General features: G+C 45.5%; 1 protein-coding gene across 1 annotated transcript in view; it reads right to left on the bottom strand.

Moving 5' to 3' along the window:
• Window positions 1-605: 605 nt before the first annotated feature.
• LOC146812221 (protein-glutamine gamma-glutamyltransferase E-like) overlaps window positions 606-22,853 on the bottom strand; it is a 300,617-nt gene continuing 278,369 nt past the window's right edge. Inside the window, exons 11-13 of the mRNA XM_085619253.1 lie at window positions 13,288-13,445; window positions 12,911-13,044; window positions 606-1,403 (exon numbers count right to left, since the gene is read on the bottom strand). Of these exons, the coding sequence (XP_085475379.1) occupies window positions 1,253-1,403; window positions 12,911-13,044; window positions 13,288-13,445 (443 nt within the window). The 3' untranslated portion in view covers window positions 606-1,252. The remainder of the gene's footprint in view (window positions 1,404-12,910; window positions 13,045-13,287; window positions 13,446-22,853) is intronic.

The raw sequence follows: 22,853 nt of genomic DNA on the forward strand, positions 1-22,853 counted from the left end.
GACTTGTCCAGGTGACCACAACTGCCATACCTTCCATCTGGCCAATCCTGATGGAACCTCTCACACCAACAATGATCGTGAACAACCTCAAGGTGATATTTGATTCTTATCAGTTCTTCGCATATGAAAGAAACCATTTACCAAAACACTTTTCTATTTCATGGCTACTGGAAGTGTAGTTCTCTTTTGTATTCAAAGCTCCCAAGAACACTTTTTCCTAAGTGTGTTAATAACCTCGAAGAACTAAGGTGGATCTGCCTACTTAGGTCTCTTTGCCTAGTGACACAGAAACGTCATAGGGCCAAAAACTATGTGGCTCGCATATTGTTGGGTCTAAAACACACCTTCCATATTATCTCCTCTCTTATAGGCCATACATTGAGTTTCCGGTAAAATTCCTGAGCCATTTTCTGGCATTTTGATGGTTACTGCCTAGCTGAGTATCAGTATAGTGCAGTATTTCAGAGTGTCAAGCAATTATGTTACGATTAAACAGTTCAGTAAAACTGACATAATTCACTTAACATTGTTGTGGCAGCAACTTCACCACCTGCGTGCAACTTAAAGGTCAAATCTCTACAACAAATAGATTCACTCACTGAATTATGAAAACAATAGTCTTTATTTCCCAGGGACCAGTCATCCAAGGCCATAACTGTGTTTATGTTTATTTTTTGTGGCAGATTATTGATAAGCATGTATGCACTGATTTCTTGAAAGGAACATAGAATTGTGTGTAAGTTGAATTGATTTTCTTTCTCTTTTTTGATTTATGTTACCGATCTCGAGGCAACTGAAGAAAAACGAACCTGGTTTACAATAAAATTTCCCTTTGGTCAGTGGATTCTTGTGAGGGTAAAAGAAATAGGTCAGAATAGACACCCAGAGGAGTGAAATGAAAAGAATAGGAGGGGTGGGGAAGATGTTGGCAAAGAAATATAACTGAGAAATATAGTGGTATAGAGGACGCAAGGGATGCCAGATAGTAGAGGGAGTAAAAAATTGTACGATTTACACATAAGCTTTATTTTGTACCATCACAACCTCCCAACAGTGGAGATACTGGATGCACATAAACAGTTTAGCCCAACAACACCAATGATATATGATAGGACATTGAAATTAATGACTCGAGATGGACCTTAAACAAAAATCAGTGCTGGTCATGATAGTTACCACAATGACATTAAAGATTAAATATATAACGGAGAAAACAATACATATTCTGCTTTGGATCAGTGCTGGAATCTAATTAAGCCACTTCAACCTCTACCCCCTGGAAGCCTTTAATAGTCGGAAATGTCTTTGATGTGAGGCTAACCAGCAGCTGCCTTGTGCCACTCCTAGAAGGGGTGATGTTGAACTGCAATTTAGAACTCTCTCTGGGATTCAGAGGTGGCAATCTGAAGAAAAAATACAAAAGTGGGTTTTAAAGCAGGTGGAAAGATTGATATCGCTTCACATTTATTAATGCAGAAGTCGTCATGAAATTGAGTCAAGTGAGATGCTTAAAATCAGACAAGAGAAAGCAAGACCTACGTAAAAATAAAGATGTAATCAAATGTAACTTTTATGTGATCACTAAGGTACTGCTAAGTACCAGCAGTTTACAGGTAATGTTGAGACATAATGAAATATACTCCATTTATTGCATAAAATATACATATATGATATCAAATGAGTAGGGATGCTCGTCTGAGGAAACGGTGAAATAATCAGCACAGCATGGACTACGTTGTCTGGCCCTGACTGATGTCAAAAAATAACCTCAGCAATCGACAGGTTGGAATTTGCTGCAGTTTTGGTCTTGCATACTGTTCTAGAAACTTAATGGAAGTCTTCCCCATATCTGACCATCTCAAAGGTGTTCAATTTAAACAACTGAAACGACATTTTCACCAAATTTCCAATAAATAAAAGGTGCAAATTGATTTTTCTCTGCAAGATTTCCAGTATAAAGTTCAGGACAGGTTTAATTTAGCAGAAGTTTTACAAAATTTCTTTAAATGATGCTCTTCACACAGCTGTGTTATTGAATCTAATATTATATGCACATTCAAAAAGAAATACAATAGTGATTAATATTCTTTTTATTGATTAATATAATATAATATATAATATTCAAGCCAATGTGGATAACAAAAGGGCTCTTCAATCTCTTTGTATGTTCACAACTTCATTTTATCCTATATATTGATATTAGCCGCAGTATAGGTGAGCACTCGGTTATACTTACTTCCTAAGCATGGTTTGGTGATAAAAGGATGTAGTTACCATAATATCACTTATGGCAAAGTTCGTAGAACATGGATGAGATACACATGCCTGATCACTAATTGAGACGTGGTTTCTAGCTTTGATGGTTTCATTTCAACCATCACAGGAAAAAAAGAGCTGAACGTTAACAGTGTTTGTGTATGGGTTGTGTGTATTTAGCTTTATGTGTCTGTGTGTCTGTGTGCCTGTGCATTCTCAGTTGCTTGCATGCCAGTGTCTTGCCAAGGAGGATCTTTGATGCAACAGGATCTATCATCAGGACATATTGATCACCTTCAAATGTGCAAAGACTGTCATTCATAAACATTTCTGAATGCCATTATCCAATGTTGTACTATGCCAGCAGCTGTCTACCACTAGTGGGAGCAAAAATGACAAAGGCCCATCTCTTTACCAGAGCTACTACCCGTCTTTTCTCTCTCTCTTTCGTTTGCAATAGTGGTTATTGATCTTAGTGAGCTATGAATGCTTTGTTGAAAAATTGATGCTGCAATTAATGATGGACTTGGTTCAGCTTCATCGCTCATCTTGTGGATTCTGTTGATGCTGAAGTTAAACAGATCTATTATGAATTTTTTATTTGTGTTTTGTTTTTTATTACCCACATCTTTTTCACTATTATTCTCAATGGTTGCATCAAAGCCCCTTTCAACCACAGTTCTTCCTATAATGGTTCACAGAACCGGAAAATAATGTATTGATGAACTCAGCGTTGACACCTTGCTTTATGCCTTTAGGACATCCTGCTTCCTGTCCTGGGATGATTCTATTTGCAGACCTAATGCATTCTCCAGTTTCTTGTTATGATTTGTCCACTGAAATTCTGAAATAACATACCTCATAACTGTGTTTTGTAACAACAAAACACAGGACTTTTGCTACAGCAATCTACTTCGTCCTCATTAGCTTCCTCCTGTAATCAGGACTTCTCTCAATACCGTCTTTATCAACATGCTCGTTCTCATTTCCTTAACCTTTGAGTCACATTGGAAATTCTGAGGGGGGTACAATGTTTATTTGAAAGGTTTTATATAGCGCTGGCGAGACCCGAAGGTATCAGAGCGCTTTACATGAGTAACAGACCATAGCTGCAGGATACATCGTTACAAGGTTGCACAGTTTCAGAGCATAGTTACATAGTTACATGTTAGGTCGGGAAAAACAATAAGGACATATATGTAAGGGAAAGAGCAGGCATGGGGGAGATTCAGTGGAGAGGGGGTAGGAGCAGGGGAAGTAGACAAAGAATGAGGAGGGAACAATGAGGGGGGAGGGTCAGAGACAGAGCATGAAAGAGGACGGGGAGGGTGATGGGGGCACAAACCGGTAGACGAGTAAAAGCTGCGTCCAAAGTCCGGTAAGCTGTGATCCCAGGGGAAGTGGAATCATTCCCACGTCTCCGTCGCGTGAGGCTCCCTTAACGCAGTGGACTCTCTCAAAGGGGTCTCTGAGACTCCAAGTCCTAACTACTGGATCCGTCCCCAACAAGGGGAGAGGGAGTGCTTTGGGAAGGGGGGCCGTACCATAACCTCAACTGTGAGTGGCTCCATTGACGCTGTGGACTCTCTCAGAGGGGTCACTGAGACTCCAGGGTATGAATATTGGACCTTTCCCCAACAAGGGAAGAAGGAATGCTGAGACTCCAGAGTATGAATAATGGATCTTTCCCCAACAAGGGGAAAAGGAGTGCTTAGACAAAGGGCACAAGGGACAGGGGGCTAGGCAGCGTAGATACATGTTATATCGAGGAAAAATTAAAGACATATACGTAAGGAAAAAAGCAGGCAAGGGGAGAGATTCAGGGGAGAGGTGCTAAGAGCAGGGAAAGTGGACAAAGAATGAAAGAGGGAAAGAGGTAGGGGAGGGTGAGAGACAAAGCATGAAAGAGGAGAGGGAGGGTGGAGGGGGCACAAACCTGCAGACGAGAAAAAGCCGCGTCCAAGTCCGGTAAACTGTGATCCCAGGGGAAGTGGTATTAATCCCACATCGCTGTTGTGAGAGGCTCCATTTACGCAATTGACTCTGTCAGAAGGGTCTCTGAGACTCCAAGGGGATCCTTCCCCAACAAGGGGAGAGGGAGTGCTTTGGCAAGGGGTGCCATACCATACCTCAAACTGTGAGTGGCTCCCTTGGCGCTGTGGACTCTCTCAGAGGGGTCACTGAGACTTCAGGGTATGAATATAAGATCTTTCCCCAACAAGGGAAGAAGGAGTGCTTAGTCAAAGGGCACAAGGGACAGGGGGTTAGGAGGTGGGTTGGAACTGGCGGGTCAACAGAGGGGGAACATACGACAAGAAAAAATCAGAAAAAATCACATTGATTACAAAAATATAACACATTCAGTACCAGGGTAAGTTAGCGATCCAGACAAAGACAGGGTCCTCGAAAGGCAAGGGTCAGGGAGACCTGGGAGACAAAGGGAGGGAGTCAGCGAGTTGTAGAGTCCCACAAGGAAGAGATACAGATAGAAGAAAAGGAAATGTATAAGTTGTGGAGTCACGCAGGGGAGAGATGCAAACGGGTAAGCTCAAAATCGCAAAATAGTGATAGTAAGTACAAAGAACTACTACATATACTAGTGGTTAGAGTTGTGTCTCTGCAAATAAAAAATTCACTCATGATTCAATTTTCACAACGATTAGGCTAAAAACGATTATATAATACTTATCTACAGAGTGAACAGAGAAACAAGCCATCCAAGGGGGTAGAGAGAGGGAGGGAGGGGGAGATGAGATAGGTGATAGGAGGGAACGGTATCTACAGAGTGAACGGAGAAACAAGACATCCAAGGGGGAAGAGAGAGGGAGGGAGGGGGAGATGAGATAGGTGGTAGGAGAGACGGGGGCCTGGGGGTGAGAAAGAGAGAAGGCAGTCCAGCCGAGGAGCAATGTCTGAGGGTCGGCAGGATGAGGTCCAACGGACTGAGGGAGAGGAAAAGAAACAACAAAATGGTGGCTCCGAGACGTGGGTATCGAAGGACAGCCATGATAGGATGCACACTGCAGAATATCACCAGCGTGTACAACACAGCTTCTTTGATCTGTTGTCCTCGGGGCAGTCAGAGGGTTCTATATTTTGCTGTGGAAAACCCTGGGTTTTCATGGGTGCCTACAGGCGGGCTGCAATGTTCGCAGTCACCGTCACAGTGTTCCTTCTCTTCACTGCTAATACCTCTCTCCTGATATGTCTTAGGATATGGGATTAGTGTCCCCTGGGGCCTTCACGGCGTCAGTCCACCCCTACAGGCTCGCTGCAATATTTAGTGATCCCAGCTCACCGCCACAATCAGAGCTTCCTCATTAATGTAGTCTTGGGCTTAGATTCATGTCATCATTTACCCTAAATTTCTCTAGGTCTACCGGGTATGGTTTCGGTTGCCCCAGTTCTCTCAATGGGGTAGGGGTCACAATGCTCCTCAGCGGCTCACCCTCAACCTTTTTTAGTTTTTGGGCCCTAGTGTTTCTTGTATAAATTCTGGCCTTACTTCCTGCTCTTCACTGCCGCCAGTCGGGCTGCCCTCGTTCCCCGCCCGAAGATGGGCTGCCACGTCTTGGTTCCCGCCGTCTTTTCAAGGAGAGGGGGGAGGGGGAGGGGAATCAACCGCCCAGTGCCCCCTCAATGCTCCCGCTCACCTCAGTATCCTGCAGGCTACGGGTCTCAGTGCTCTCAATCTCCCATATTAGGGAGGATTCCTCAGTGGTTGCGGTCTAAGCTTGGGGTCCCATCACTGTCCGCCTGGGCCTCCGTGGTGATCCTTTCCGCGTACCGGACCTCGCCGCCAGCGGACGCAGTGCGAGCTCTGGTCCCCTCTTATCTTATCTTGTCTCCTGCGGGTACAGCACGGAGACTCAGTCACCTCCGCCGCGGGCCTCGGGCGCCACGGCCCTCCACCTCAACTTCTCAGCCTGATGGCGAGCTCAATGTGTTAATGCCTCTTGAGGTAGTGGAGTACAGTGGCTTTCGCAACAGAATTAAACCATGCTGCTACCAACATTGAAAACCCCGCAATGCACCATCTTTTTTTACAACCTCCTCCTTCTACTGCATTCTGTGTCAGAATATTGAGGTACATAATGTTGACATGCAACAATATCGACTCCACAATATCAATGACTACTATAGCATGAATGTAAGCATGTATAGGTTGGTGTAGAGTTTTTATTTTAAGTCCACATCTTCCTTCCTGGAGTAAGTCAATCTACTGTTTCTCCTATGGTTATAGTATGTTATTTTATTGGTGTTAGTAAATACAGTGATTAGCTTTATTAGTTACACTAGTGTTAGAAATGAGGGTCTCTGTATGGCAGGTTTGTACCCTGTTCGAGTAGGGACCCTTCTTTCTAGTCAGTGTAAAAGGGATTACCCTTCTAAAATATCCCAAGCTCACCCCCTTGGTAGCCTGGCAGGAGCAATTGGGATTATCTGAGAGGCAATGTGTAAAGCATTTGCACATAACACACAGTAATACAGTGTAAATACTACAAAAGGAAACCACCCCAGTTTTAGAAAACTCTCCATGCCACTGGAGTCAAGCTATCCTGGCTGAAGAGGGGTGAAACCCCGAATCCGGTCCTAGGATGCTTGTTTCCATTTCAGGGAGGACCTGGCCCGGCAGTTCGGGCTGGACTGTTCCCATTGGGCACACGGTCAAGACTGATTTGCATATGGCCTGGTTCAAACTGGAATGGCATTGTGAGCAAAAAACTATGGATTTAGGCTCAGATCTCTGTACTGGGGTGAATGTATGACATTGTTCTGCATCCTGTCCATCAATTGTTATTTTTGCATTTGTCATCCCGAGTGGGACGGGTAAGCCCAGACGTGGGTCCTGTGCTCTCCATGCCACTGGAGTCAAGCTATTCTGGTTAAAGAGGGGTGAACCCTGAAACCGGTCCTAGGATGCTTGTTTCCAGTCCAGGGAGGACCTGGCCTGGCAGTTCAGGCTGGACTGTGCCCATTGAGCACAGGGTCAAGACCAATTTGCATATGGCTCGTTTCAAACTGGAATGGCTTTGTGAGCAAAAAAACGATGGATTTAGGCTCAGATCTCTGTACTGGGGTGAATTTATGATATTTTTCTGCATCCTGTCCATCAATTGTTATATTTTGCATTTGTCATCCCGAGTGGGACGGGTAAGCCCAGACGTGGGCCCCGTGCTCCCCATGCCACTGGAGTCAAGCTATCCTGGCTGAAGAGGGGTGAAACCCCAAAACCGGTCCTAGGATGCTTGTTTCCAGTTCAGGGAGGACCTGGCCTGGCAGTTCGGGCTGGACTGTTCTGATTGGGCACAGGGTCATGAGTGATTTGCATATGGACTGGTTCAAACTGGAATGGCATTGTGAACAAAAAAATGATGGATTTAGGCCCAGATCTCTGTTCTGTGGGAATGTATGACATTGTTCTGCATTCTGTCCATCTATTGTTATTTTTGCATTGGTCACCGCGAGTGGGACGGGTATGCCCAGACATGGGTCCCATGCTCTCCATGCCACTGGAATCAAGCTATCCTGGCTGAAGAGGGGTGAAACCCCGAAAACGGTCCTAGGATGCTTGTTTCCAGTCCAGGGAGGACCTGGCCTGGCAGTTCGGGCTGGACTGTTCCCATTGGGCACAGGGTCAAGACTGATTTGCATATGGCTGGGTTCAAACTGGAATGGCATTGTGAGCAAAAAAACTATGGATTTAGGCCCAGATCTCTGTACTGAGGTGAATGTATGACATTGTTCTGCATTCTGTCCATCAATTGTTATTTTTGCAGGTTCCTTCGTTCAGCAGTTATCCAAAGTTCTAGGGGGGTCAGGGCCCTTTGAAGTTTTTAGGCAGAAAGTCACTCTGTTCAGTAAAAACAGTTCTGTCCTTACTGGTCCAGCTTCACTACAGGAGGTGGAGACAGCATTGTGCTGAGCAGACACAATCTATTCAGGTACTTGTGAAAACTCCTCCCACCACTCTAAATGCAGAAAGGTGTATTCAGCCTGGCTATGACTCACACAGGAAAGGCAGGACAAACCTCAACACGCTTGTGACTGTCTAGAGTTAATGCACATTCCCAGCCCCTGTCACTCAATAATCGGATGGGAAATACACAAACAAGCAGAGGCACACAGAATGGTGAATCAAGAACATGCCCACTTTTTAAAGGTGGCATTTTCAAACACACAATTTAAAAACCACCTTTACTAAAAGGCCTGTTACTAAATTCTGAGTTCAGAGAGTCTAAACTCTATTTCTCCATCTTGTCCCAATGGAAAGTTACACTTGTAGGATATTACAAGGCAGATCCCATGTTAACCTATGGGACAGACAGCCTTCCAATAGTGAAAAATGAAATGCACAGTATTACGCTAGCAGGACATATAAAACACAGCAGCACATGTCCTACCTTTCACATACACTACACCCTGCCCACAGGGGCACCTTGGGCCTACCTTAGTGGTGCCATACATTTAAGAAAAGGTATGGTTAGGGCTTGGCAAGTGGGTGCACTTGCCAGGTTGACATGGTAGGTCTGAGACAATGTTGAAAAGCTACTTGCATGGGTGGCACAACCAGTGCTGCAGGCCCACTAGAAGCAATTGATTTACAGGCACTGGGTACACACAGAGACCTGTACTAGGGACTTACTAGTACATCAATTATGCCAATCATGTAAAACCAATAATAACACAATTTACTTGGAGAGCATATGCACTTTAGCATTGAAAAGGCGAGGTAAAGCACCCAGAGTCCTAAAACCAACGAGAAATAGGTAGAAAACAGGAGATCAAAAAGCAGCAAGTCTGGGGGTAAACCCGCTAAAATGTCCAGTCTCAAAGTAGAAACATAAAATGTTAATAAGTTTGAGTTATTATCATATTATGCTTGTGCTGCTTTGTGAGCGGACAGGGCTGCTCTGCTCTCGGAGCAGGGCATGGAAGGCGTGGTTTGCCCACTCCTAAGTGCACGTGACTGTTTGGCTGGCCCTCTTGGGCTGCCCAAAACAGTCATGCACACTTTCCCTGTTCTCCATGCAGGCTACATTACAGCCTGCGTGGAGAACATACCCAGGCCCCCATTCCCTGGCTGAGCATTGAACCAGGACGCTCAGACCAATCACAACGCTGCATTGCAGGATTGTGTTGGTCAGGGGAGCCTGGGTGCTCACCAATCACAAAGCTGCATTGAAGCGTTGTGATAGGTCAGTGGGGCCTGGTTGTGCTTCCTGTTCCTCAAGTTTGACGAGGATAGCAGGAGCAGAGACACGAGACCCGGCGGCAAGGTACTTTTAATTTTTGAATTTTTTTTATATTGTGCTCCCCGCGTGACCCCCCGCGCAACCCCCTCCCGCAACCCCCTTCCCGCCTAACCACCAGCGAGCCATGCTGGCCCCCACTGAGTGTATGCACAACGGATTTGCCAGCACATCAATCATGTACCTCATGGTGCAATAGGACTAAATCTGCACCGCAGTGATGAGGTCCAACAATGCTGAAAACGGCCTATAGCTGCTTGTATTTTACTTTAGAAGCATCTAGTGGTTTTGGTTACACTGGTACTAATGGATCAGGATCAAGGCTGATTTGCATATACTAATACAGGGAGAAAACAAATGATGGACTGAAATGCTGTCCACAGACGTTACTAGAGGCTGAGATAAGTTCATGCATTAAACCCATCACCACTTCGTTTCCCTCAGTGAGACACCCCAAGCGCAGTGTGTATGCCCACATATTGGTCCTGTAGCTTACTGCGGCCTGGGAATCAATTTGTGAATCATTAATGAGGACCAAGAAGGCCAACACCTCTCTGCTTTTGTTCCAATTTTCAGAGGGGTGTAGCCTAGGAGGTCGTTTGAACACTTCTTATTGCTGTAGGAACACGACTAGTTAGCACAGGGTTATAACCTGTCGGTGGAGCAATAGGGAGATACAAATGCAACAGACCTGAATACAGCCCAGAATATTTACAAGTGTCTGAGATTTATTCAAGCAATTTACCAGTGACCTTTTTGTCTCTATCAGTGAGATGCTGTCTGCCAATAAGACTGTTTTTATTGGAGCAAGAAGGTTGGTCCCTGGCTGCAATTCCAAAGTGAACAAAAAATAAAGGACTGGAATGAGACACAGTAATTATCAGTGACTGAGATAAATTCAGCATTGCACCCAGCACCTTTTTTTTTTAGCATTCGGATGCCCTAAGTGAGATGGGTACAGCAATATCTGGGTCCAATAACTCAAAACTAAAGCTGTCTTGGCTTGCTTGTGTTTCCATTCAAAGGGAATGTTCCCTAATAGTTTTCGCTGGAGTAGGACCAGGGTTGATTTGCATAAAGTTGGTCTATGCCTTTGGTGGCACGGTGAATATAAAAGATGAGAGTCTGGAATGTGGTCCAGAGCAATTACCAGGAGCTGAAAATAATTCAAGCATCCCACCCATCACCATTTCGTTTTTGTTAGCTGGCCTCTCAGTAACACTAGAAGCTGTTTAGGCTAATATGGTGAAGATAATATTGGGGACATTCTTTTATTCAGAGACTTTTGACCATGTCCTTGTCGTTTTAGTGATTAAGAATGACTGTCAATAAATGATGAATAAAATGCAGAGAGAATCCAAAGAACTCAACAGATGGATCTAAAATACTGGTCAGAACTTATAAAAAGAAAGTGCATATTTTTCAATATGTTTCGCCCAATACTTGACAAAGTGGAGAATAAATACTAAAACGGGATCAGAAAGCAGTATATTTGCACAAAACGTTAAAATCACAACACATACACGTGCCTGAACGGATGGCAAAATTGGTCCTGCCAATCTATAACGTGCCAAAATGTTCTACCCACAAACCAGCACTTTCAAGATGAGAGTATAAGTAGTGCTGGAGTCCGAAAATATCTCATCTACAAGCATGGGTGTTCAGCGGTGTGCAAAATCCTGCCATTGTTTTACCTCGAACAACAGAATGACAATTTCACAAGTTGTAGTTTCTATTCCACAGGGATCCTAGAGGATGAAGATTTAGGGCCTCATTTATGAAAAGTGATGCATCGCTGCAAGAAAACAGCGATGCGTCACTTTTCATTGCGCACCTTGTTACAGATACTGTAGTATTTCTGACGTATCTGTAGGCACAAAAATGACGCATTACTGGAGTGTGTTACAAAAGAGACGCAACTTCAGCAATGGGTCATTACACATGGGCAAGTCCCTTGTGAAATGTGCCCGTAACGCCCTCCTGTATTCATTATACCTGGCACAGGTACAATGTGGCGCAGGGGTTTACAAAGTGACGCATCTACCTAGATGCGTCACTTCGTAAATAGGGTGCAAAATGGCACATTTTTTACGCCGCAGGTGCGTCACAAAAAGTGACACAGCGACAGCACAGAGGTGACGCAAGGGCCCATAAATAAGCCCCTTAGGGCCTCATTTACAAGAAAGTGATGCAGCGCAGCACCGCAAGCCCTTTGGCTGCGCTACGCTGCAGCACTTTCAAAGCACAGGGATGCATCATATCTACAAGAATTTGACGGATCCCTTTGCTCTTCCCTGTGCTGGTGCATAATTTGCTGCCATGCGCCAACGTAGGCACCCTTGCACCATGGTGCAAGGATGCAGGTGTCACAGACATGATTGTTTATGTGCAAGAAGGGGCACCTTCCTGCACATAAACGATATGAAATGGCGTTTTTCAGCTCCTATGTGTGCTGCATTAGCACATATAGAACTTGCAAAACGTCATTTTTATAAAGATTGTTTATGTGCAGGAAGGGACACCTTCCTGCACATAAACAATCACCAGAGGTCATTTCCTTGTTCCATTTGTGGTGCAGAATGCAGCACGCATAGAAAGAGGAAAAATACGAGGCAAAATTAATACATTTCTCCTCGTTGTGCCTCCCTATGCCTCCAGTGGGGAGGCATAGCATTCAGACACATTTCCAGATTTATGATTTCTTGTGAATCTGGAAATGTGTCAGGTTCCATGGGTGTTGCTTGGGAACACCCACAGCAACATTCATGGAACGCCCCTTTCACGCAAAGCGCTGTGTGTGAAGGGGCCGTATTTACAAGGACAGGAAAAACCACGCAGGGACACCTTCCTGTACATAAACAAACCATGGCATTTTGCTTTTTCCATGTCCGCTGTGCGAGACAGCACACATGGAAAAAGCAAAAGCGATGAGAAATAATGCATTTCTCCTCATTTCCCCAACTTAAGACCAGGATTTTCCTGGTCTTAATTTTGGCGCTGCCTCCTATGTACGCCACCCGTGTACATAGGAGGAAGCGTCAAATACAATGGGTGTTACGGTGGAACGTCCACCACAACCCCCACTACACGCCCCTTTCATGCTAAACATAGTGTGAAAGGGTGCCTTATGTACAAGGCAGCGTTAAGCCACGTTAAGTGACTTAACGCTGCCTTGTACATAAGGCAAGGCCCCTATCGCCACCGGAACATCACAAAAAGTGACGTTCCCATGACGATAGCGGCTTGTACATATGCCCCTGTTTGTGCCACTAATCGTCGACTGGAATTCCAGAGAGAGGGTAATTCTGTTTCCTGTGACTCATAATCAGAAACCAAATATGTATACAGCATTACAACTCTACTGTTTGGCGGTACCAAAGGAAAGTTAGAATTTCACTCACCGTTTTCGCAACTGTCCTTCAATCAGTCCACTACCTTCTGCCACAAGCGCGCAGCCTATACCATCTTCTGACAGCGGGTTGGTGAATGCCACTTCTACTGTTACTGGCTGGTTCATGACAGCCTTTCCCAGGAACTACAAATAGAACAGGAAAAGATTTGGCTGTACTTTCAGAAAAATAATTACTGTTGAGGGAACAGGCTGATGTGATTGTATTCCCGGAAGGTTTCCTTAGCTTATGGTAGCCAATCGTATGATATGGTTTGAGAAAAGTAAGTGTAGGACGTTTGGATAAAGTACGAGATGCTGCAAGACTATAGCAAAATGACAATATCCCATTATTTTGCTTCTCGTTCCTAGTAGAATTTATGTAGGTACCTGAATAATAAGAGGTGGATTCTCCAGGGATATGTCTCTGCGCACCAGCAATTTCCGTCCACTTTCCACTTCAAAGAGAGCTGCTACTTCAATCAGGTTGTCGCTGCTTAAAGACTTGACGTACTCAGAGTATGGTATTTCAAATGGAATTTTCATCTCTGCAAAGAAAACATAACAATATCATCCCATCACCAATGAAGAGCAGAGAGCAGTCTGAGGAAATTTATCTTATCCTAAGCCAGTCAATCAATCCATCATGTTTGTGTATTTGAAGACTATCTAAATTCTTCATAAATTATAAAAACAATAATATGTAAAGATCATCAAAAAGTATTTCATGAAGAAAGAATATAAGACACAATACAACATGCTGTTTCACACCCCTGAGTCCATTTAGTACATCCTTCTCCCCTGATTCATCCTGTGTGTGCCAACCAGAAGCTGCTTGCAAGTTTTCAAGTCTTCCTATGATCACATAAACATCTAACATCACCAGTTGGGCTATATGGAGGGGGTGAAATGTTTCTCCCTCATCAATGCACAGGAAATGAACTGTTTAATAGCACAGGTAAATCCTAAATAGATTGGAAAAAGTTAAGCATGAATCTTATATTAATATTCCTGTGGCTCGATTACACATGGTTAACTTGGGCAGGGTCATAGGCGTCACAGTGGACCATGGAAAAAGGCTCCTTGGATATTGTGGGACCTTTAACTGGAAAAAGTGAACTTTCCTTAAATGATTATTGTGTCTGACTTATTATCTAGCTGGGTTGAAATTAAGGGGGATATTCTCAAGAACGGGCGATAATTATCGCCAACCTCGGTTAACTCAACTTTACATAACGCCATCTATGGCGGGAAACTAACACCGTCTTAACGGCGTATTCTCAACGTGCCGGCAACAGGCGATAGTTTCCAGATAACGAGTCAAATGTCTGTGTTAAAATTACTGGGACGCAGATAAAAAAGGAAACCCGAACATAAAAAAAGTGGCGATGGGCCCAACAGCGATAAAAATATCAGCAAAAATGAAACACAAACAACTGAGCAGCACCATGGAGGAAGCTGGAGCAACTACAGAGGCCAACCAGAACCCCACAAACCCCCGGAGGACCAGCCAGGGACCTCGGGGAAGGAGAAGGGCAAGGAGAAGAAGAGGAATCCGCAGGAAAACAAGATCCTGATTGCGAAGGTAATAGAACACCACCAACAACTGTTCATCACCTCCACTGTGTAATTGGCAACTAAAAATGCAATATGGCAGTCCATCTTGGCCAAGGTGAATGCAGTCAGAGTGAAGAGAAGGGAAGTGGATGACTGCAAAAGGTGCTGGAATGATGTGAAGCGCAAAACAAAGCTGAAACTCGCTAACAACCGGAAAGCCGCAATGCAGACTGGAGGTGGGAGTCCAGCGCTACAGCAGGAGCTGGATGAGATGGAGAAAATGGTGTCCACAGTCATCAGTGGGGAGACAGTGGGAGGAGTTGGGGGACCAGACACTGCTCAACATGATCTGACCCAACAGCAACAGGGAGAGTAACGACCAGGGACTGGGGGACGGGGGAGATGAGCACAATGGCACACATGCACAATTAAGTATAGCACAGTGCACACCCACAATGACTCTGGATCATGTCCCTGAGCTCCTTGGTATACTGCAGTACACATAGAAACAGCAAGTAGGCCCCCGTTGACAATGTGCCCAGAGGGGGTCCTCCCCACACATCACTAATCTCACAACAAACCCATGCACATGTGCTGAACACAGCAAAGCTGTGGGTCCGTGAGCCACACTGACAATGCAAGTGACACTGCATGACGATTAGCATGGCTGTAGTCCAATTATCATGACATGGTGCACGCCACCACAATGAGGTGGCTGAGTGTGGGCCACATCCATAAAGGAGCAGGTCACACTCCGACACATCCCCGTGCACAAAAACCCCCTGACGTCAACAAGACATCTGAGGACAAACCATGCCCAAGAGTATCAACTCCCACCAAGAGCCCAATTTACCCAAGTCTGCAACATCTCCGCACTGTATGAGCACAGAAGTGAAAGGCACACCGCCTGAAAGGGATAAGGGCCGGCAAAATCAGAGCTGCAGGGGCGATTCTCCCACAATGCACCACAAACACATAAGAATCAGAGCACATCAACATTGACAACAATGTAGTATAAACTCCAACACTTTCACAACAGAACAGAGGACACAACTGCTGCCGCTTGTGTGTAGAAACTGGCCAATCACATTTGGCATAGCAGGAAACTGTGAGATGATAATGTACAAGTACAACCTCACATCCCTGATTGTGCAGAAATGTCCAATGTCCCGCATCAAATAGGCATCTCCTCCCAAACAGTCACAATGTGCATTGTCATGCAGTCTGTTTGTAAACTTTTCCAATGCATGAACATACAGGGAATACACTGTTAAACTGCATCTCCCCTTTACATTGCAGAGGGAGAATCAACACCTTCTGCAGAGCAGACCGTACATCTCTTCACTGATGATGAGGAGAACCTCCACACCATCAACACCGATGCCCTCGAACACCTCCTGGACACCCTCAGCACCCCACCCCCAGGAGCAGGGCTGCCCAGCTGCATCAATGAGACCCCACCCCCTGCACAGCCCACACAGCAGGAAGCACCCACCACCACGACTGTCTCCCAGGACCCCCACGACGAACACATGGCATTCCAATGCCGTGTGTTAGAGGGCCAGAAGGAGATGACTGATCAGGTGTGGGTGGGGTTGGACCTCATGTCAGCCAAACTAGATGCCATACGTGGGTGTCTGAGTCCCATCAGGGACCACTTACAGTCCCTAACGGACACCCACAGTCCACCCCATGCTCTCCAACAAGCCATGGCTGACATCGCTGGAGTCATGACTTTGAGACAAGAACAACTGTCTAGTCAGAGTGGCTCCTGCGATGTCACCCGGGAGTTGGGACACATGTGGAGGATCATGGAGAACATGGAGCGGATGCAGGTGGAAAGAATGGCTGCCACGGCTGCACACCAGCGAGATGTTGCTGGGATCTTCCATGCCCTACAAATCCTCATCATGGCATTGCTGCCACAAGGCCTGGCACAGATGAATGCTGCTGCTACTATGCCATCCACATCTCCGTACCCTGATGTGTCAGTGCCTCACAGTGCGGCAGACAATCCACCTCCGGCCCCCGATGTAGCACTGCCACACAGTGCAGTAGACATTCTACCTCCGGCCCCTGATATGTCAGTGCCACACAGTGCTGCAGACAAAACACCACCACTCACATGTGAAGCACATCACACATCAGAGGATGATGATGTGGATGATTCTGTCTTTGTGGTAAGAAGGAAGCTGTAGCATTCATCTGCTCCATATGGCCTGTTTCAGCTTGGTTCTGCCCTCTGTATCATGCCCTGGAATAACACCTTCCACTGTCCCCCGATACACTCTGCGACACTCACCTTGGCCCTCGACATGGACTGCCATATTTGGTTCGATTACCAATGACACAGCAATTAGACTGTGGACTGAACTCTTCCTCTTCCGATGAACTTGTCAATCCCTAAAGAACTCTGGCTGGCCCTCCACGGGGCAACAATGTAAAGTGGGTTTTGCATGGCCATGTACTGGTCCAGCTTCAATACTCCACCGAATGTAATTAAAACATTCTAATTCACACAGATGTGTCATGTCTATGATCAAGCAAGTATGCGATTGAGGCTAGGCCTTTGGCTTATGCTGTGGCAAGGAAGATACACACACAACAGTTGGCATGTATGAGCCAAGACCCTGAGCGGGCTTGTGCTTCTTTATTTATCAATTCAGGCGAGCCCGCCTTCCGCGTGTATGCTACATTGCAACATTGTTGATTAAGGGCTGGGTGGCGCCGACACTACAACAGAAGCACATGCCATTGTTACTTTTGTGGCCAGCCCGGAACTGAACCACGCCCAGAGCCCAGAACTGAACCATGCCCGGGCTATTTCTTCACACTCCTCACACACCTATGCGTGGGCCACCGCTGAGGCACTGGGAAGTTGTGCACTTCGGAGTATGTCTCCAGACTTTCCACCCAGGCTTTCCAGCGGCCTGCCTGGGACGGGGGTGGCCCTGTGACTGTGAAGGGCTCCAGTGACCTTACCGAGGACATGCTGTTGGCTGCTGGAGACGATGACTTGTGGTGCAGAGAGGTAGTGGCACCTGAGGCACTGCCTCCGGCACGGGACTACCGCCAGGTGGCGATGACTTGCGGTGCACTGAGGTAGGCCCACCGGAAGAGCTGAGCAGGTGTGCAGCCTGCGATGATGGAGTAGGCCTGGTGGTCCAGACTGGAATGGATTTGTCTGAGACCTGCTGGACCACAGTGTAGGCCTGAGGGAAGAGTTAGCACACACAGAACTCTGCGGTGCGGTGCCACATGGTGCGCTGGGGGCCTGTTGCGTGGAAGCCAGCGATCGGCTGAGGAGGCTGCCAAGCTCCCGGGCCTCAGGCTTGAACATTGCACCGGCATGTGGTGGGACCTCTTGGACACATGCTGGTGGGAGCAGGTGAGCAGTGAGGCCTGGGTGCTCAGGAGCGGGAAACACTGCTGGGCGCCGGACAGGTCTGGGGACCAGTGGGCTGGTGTGCAGCAGGCGCACAGGATTGCACTGACACCACTGGCCTCATGGCAGGGTGAGGGGCGCCCCCCTGGCAGACACGCTCCTGCAGGGGATGACGAGATGTGCGCAGGGTGGCGTGTGACGTAGCCACCTAATCGCTGGTGTCGATATGTCCGTTGAAGGTGGTCGGTCACATGTGTGTAGGACTATGGTCAGGATATGGCGGACACAGAGACGCGTGCAGTAGTTACTTTGGTGGCCAGCCCGGAAGTGAACCACGCCAAGAGCCCTGGGCTATTTATTCACACCCCTATGCTAGGCTGGCCCACGCCGGCCCAGCCCACTACAATTACGCTTACTTGGGGGGGGCGACAAAGCTACATGTCCAAGGTCTTCCCCACTGCCTGAGGTAACATGGTTGCGGCCACTGTCCACAACACTACAAACACCAGCAGTATATGTCCACATGGACATGTCTGTGCTCTGCATACTCAAGACTGTCCAGCACATCACCCCCATACTTGGCATTGTGTACATTCTTATTCATGGGTCACTTGCCTCCTTCGCACATTCTTCGTTACCACCTCTCCCCACATTCTGCAATTCTGTGGCAGAGGGGCAATGCCTTTGTGGATGGTTTGTCTACATGTGTGTCCAGTGTCGGCAGCGGGCACAAGTAGGACATGTGTGCAGTCAATTGCCCCCAGCACGTGTGGGAAGCCAGCTATGGCGTAGAAGCCTTGCTTGGTCTCCAGCTGCTCCTGCACAGTGTGGGGGAAGTGAAGGTGCTGGGGTATCAAGCTAATGATGGCATCCAAGACAGGTGTGAGGAACTTTGATAGGGCTGGCTGTGAGACTCCTCCGACTCTGGCAGTTGTTGGTTGGAAGGTACCAGAGGCCAACAAGTGCAGCACAGCCAGCAGCTTTGTCTGCGGAGGGATGTTGGTTGTCCACTGTGTTGGTACCGTCAGCCTGTGGGCAATGTGGGTCAGGATGCAGAGGATGGTTGTCCTTTTGAGCATTAAGTAGTGGGCAATGACATCCTCTGGCGTTAAGTCTCTGCGGCTGGTGCGTTTTCGGAAGGTCTGCTGTCATGTTCTGTGCTGCCTCGGTGGTAGTCCCGGGTGGGTGGTCCTGGGGGTGGGGTTGGTCCTGGGGGTGGTGGCGGTGGGTGTTGTGGCCCTCTTGGGTCTCCAAGCTGCATGATTAGTAGCTCCATGGCATCTGTTGGTCTTCAAATGTGGCTCTGGGCTCGGCTCCCTTTCTACTGCAGGTTTTCTTCCTACGTAAGACCAGAAAAAAGCAGGTCTTAAGTCCCTGCTGCTAAAGTGCCTTATTGCCTGTTTTTGGACCGCATCGCCGATCTGGCTTGTCATTGAGAATATTGCAAAGTGGTGTTATCGTGAGTTTTTCAAGGGAACGCCTACTCTGCATATGATTAGCGTTAGTTGTCGCGGTCAGCCTTGGCAATGTTTTTAGCGGCAGCTATCGCAGGTAAACTGACGATGTCGGCTGTTAGCACAGGCTTTTGAATAGGGGGATGGAGCTCAGATTTCACCTATAAAATGTATGCATTATTATATGACAAAAAGCTGCAGACAGCATTTCTAAAATGGCACGCAGATTTTGGCGCAAGCAAAATGAAAACATGACATAAGGCCTGGTCAAATGTATTCTTTTTTAAGTGGCAGATTGTGGTGCATGAAAAGTGAAAACATGAATCAGATGCTTTTAAAGAGTAACACTTTTGGTACCTACAAGTGAAAATATGAAATAAGGCCTGGTCACTATGCTTTCAGTTTAAAAGTGCTTTCATGTAAAAAACATGCTGAATTAATAAAACAGCCATGTTTAAATGTGATTAATCAATATGTAATCTCACTATAGAATGCACATTAATTTAGAAAATATATTTGTACTTTCAAACTAGCATATAATTGTAATGAATTAACATGTATTTTTGCAAGAGTAGAAATGTGCTGAAATGTGTTTTTGCTCTGTAGAAAACCACGTGATTTCAGTTTGCTCTAGTGGACTCAGCTTACTGCAGTTTTTGCCCTTGAAGATTAGAATGGAACGTGCTCCTCTTCCCTACCAACTTTCAATAAAAGGGCTTTGTTAATAAATCACACCCTCCTGTTTCCGTCTCTTCGACCTTCACTATGTTGCATATTTTTTTATTTATTTTGTAGCCTGTTTAAACAGTGGAGTGAAGAGGAAAACTTACAACTAATACTTTTTGTCACAGAAAATGTAATTGTTTTAAAATGTAAAAGGATGTGAAGTCATGTAATGAGAAACACGCCTGATTAATGACGTATCCAGTCAGCCCATGGGAAGACGATGTGTCTTGAAGTTCTGATTGGACCTGCTATGAGGACCAAGCACGTGGACTTTTGCTTGAAATATGGCTTACAAGTGGGAGGGGTGGCTTTTTGCTAATTTTTTTCCTGAACGCCAGGCAGGACACTAGAGAGATAACTGGAAGCCATAGAGAGAGAAGGAGGGGTTGTGTCTGTGGGGGCTATTTTTGCAGCTCCTGAGACAGAGAGACAGATGAACAGCACAGCGAGGCAGAGAGAGAGCTGAGAGGATCAGAACAGGTTCAGATTTTAGGTGCTAAACTTTAAATGTCATGCTTTGACTAATTGCTTTTGAAAAATGTATTGGTCCTATGCATTTATTTCTCTTTATGGGAGATTTTTGCCATTAATTAATTATTGAGTAGCCTTGCAAGACTCACTCTTTTTCTTAGAAACTCTTTAAGAGTTTTGACTGCCATTTTGCACCACATTTTCTTTTCTACATGTGATGCTTTATATACAGACTGTAATATGTTCTGTATTAATGCTATTTTTCCCAATTTTCAATTCTGTAACCTGATTTATATTTGACTAACGAATAAAGGGTCAGAAAAACTTCACTTTCAACTAAGAAAATTAAACTCGTTAAAATACTCACCAACTCTCTTCATTGGCTTAAATAATAATTATATTTTGATTTTTCATGTTTATGTATAGTCTACTGAAGGTAATATACAGTGGCAAGGGTCCAGTACCTTTACAGCGGTAAATTAGAGGTAAATGAGGTTTTGCATTGAGACATTACCGTGAAATTATCGCTGGATCAAGGACGATAAATCTATCGCCACTTTCGTGGCGGAAAAGTGCCGCTAAATTGGCAATGAGTCCCTGAGAATATGCCCCTAAGTGTGTTGCTGAAATTCCAACTAGGAGTATAATTAAATTATTAAATGAAGTATTTGTTAGCGAGTTTTCCTTGACTCCATGCTGACTGACAATAGAGTACAGTTTTGTTCTACACAAATGTGTAAGTATCTAAGTGAAAAAAGGATTGTACTCTGTGAATGTCTAAAAATATTAGTCTCAATGGAGAGATGAAATTGAAGAACGTTTGATTGCATAACTGTCTCACACCACATCAAGTTACTGAAAAGACTCAATTTGAACTGTTCAGGGGTAGAAGAACCAATTCCAAACTTGTTCCCGGTTGGATGAAGTGGCAGAAAGTATGACTATACAGAGATGTTCTGAATACATGGAGACTCAGAGAACTGAAGGTACAAAAGAAAAGGAAGGAATGGTTTGATTGCATGAAAGTGGTTCTGACAAAATGTTTTCGATAAATCAATCAATATTGATGAATTGTTTTATAAAGAATGGGTCTTACCAGGTTGAAGAAACCAACCTGGAGAAATCCTTTCTCATCAAAACATTCTTTCTTAATGTGGGGGAGGGCTTGGGGCCATTAACCCCACATCCCTTTCTTGTTCATCGCTCAATAAAATCACATTAATGGTAGAGTCAATGTGCATAGAGGTGACTAAACATAATTCATTTTCACAGATAAGTTAATTATATGCTAAGATTTCCGTGGTGCTTAACGTTTGCTGGTGCTTACAGGCTGTGAGCGCCGGCACTTATTTTTGGGGACTGGGTCATATTTTTCATCATCAGATTTTGAGCAAGATTGAGAAAAAGGCAGAAAAAATGGAAAAGAGGGAAAGAGAGAGAATGGAAATAAGAAACTAAAGATGAAAGCGTGGATGAAAAAGAATCTGCATCAGAGAAAAAAAAAACAGGAAGTGTAGGGGGGTGGAAGAAATAGGCATGAAGTGGAACCAAGACTAGGAGGCCGTAGTACAGCAGTGGCTGGCTCAGGTAAGCATGGTGGGTGGGGCAGGGCGCGGCAGGGGGGGAAACCGACAGATGATGGAATAGGCATTATTTAGTTGTCATCGTAGTACTCACCTAAGCTCCGGTCAGTCAAACAAGCTTGTAAACGGATGGAGAGGAAATGGAGGAAAGACTACAATGAGTTTAGTAAACAGAAATATAGAGAGTCTATAAAACGTTACCAATATGAAATAAATAAAGCACAGGCACTTTACTACGCAGGAAAAATTAACTCAGCAACAAACACTCCCAGGGAATCTTCCGCATTGCGAAGAATCTCCGAGAGCTTCCATCCCCAGGCACACCACCCGTTGTCTCCTCTGATCGCTGTATTGAATTTACTGAATTTTTCCATGGAATAATTCAAGATATAAATAATGTGTTGCCCGGATCCCCATGTCCCAGTGTTATTCTAGTAATGAACAAGTCCTCGTATCACTTTGAGCACCCATTGGAGGAACTTTCAATTATGGACCTGGATACTTTTATCAGAAATCTTTTCCCAAATAAAATCTGTCTCTCCCATCAATCCGGCACCTCCTCCCTTCCTATGCAAAGTCAAGGACGTTGTTCTCCCAGTCATACCGGAAGTGATAAATCTCTCTATCTCCACCGGTCAAGTTCCACCACCCTGGAAACACGCCATGGCGACAGCTCTACTCAAAATGCCGAGCTTAAACCATGATGTTTTGGGTAACTATCATCCTATCTCTTTGCTTCCTATGGTCTGTAAGATCCTAGAAAAGTAGGTTTACATGATT

Source organism: Triturus cristatus, chromosome 7, assembly GCF_964204655.1.
Source record: "Triturus cristatus chromosome 7, aTriCri1.1, whole genome shotgun sequence".
Classification (NCBI taxonomy): domain Eukaryota; kingdom Metazoa; phylum Chordata; class Amphibia; order Caudata; family Salamandridae; genus Triturus; species Triturus cristatus.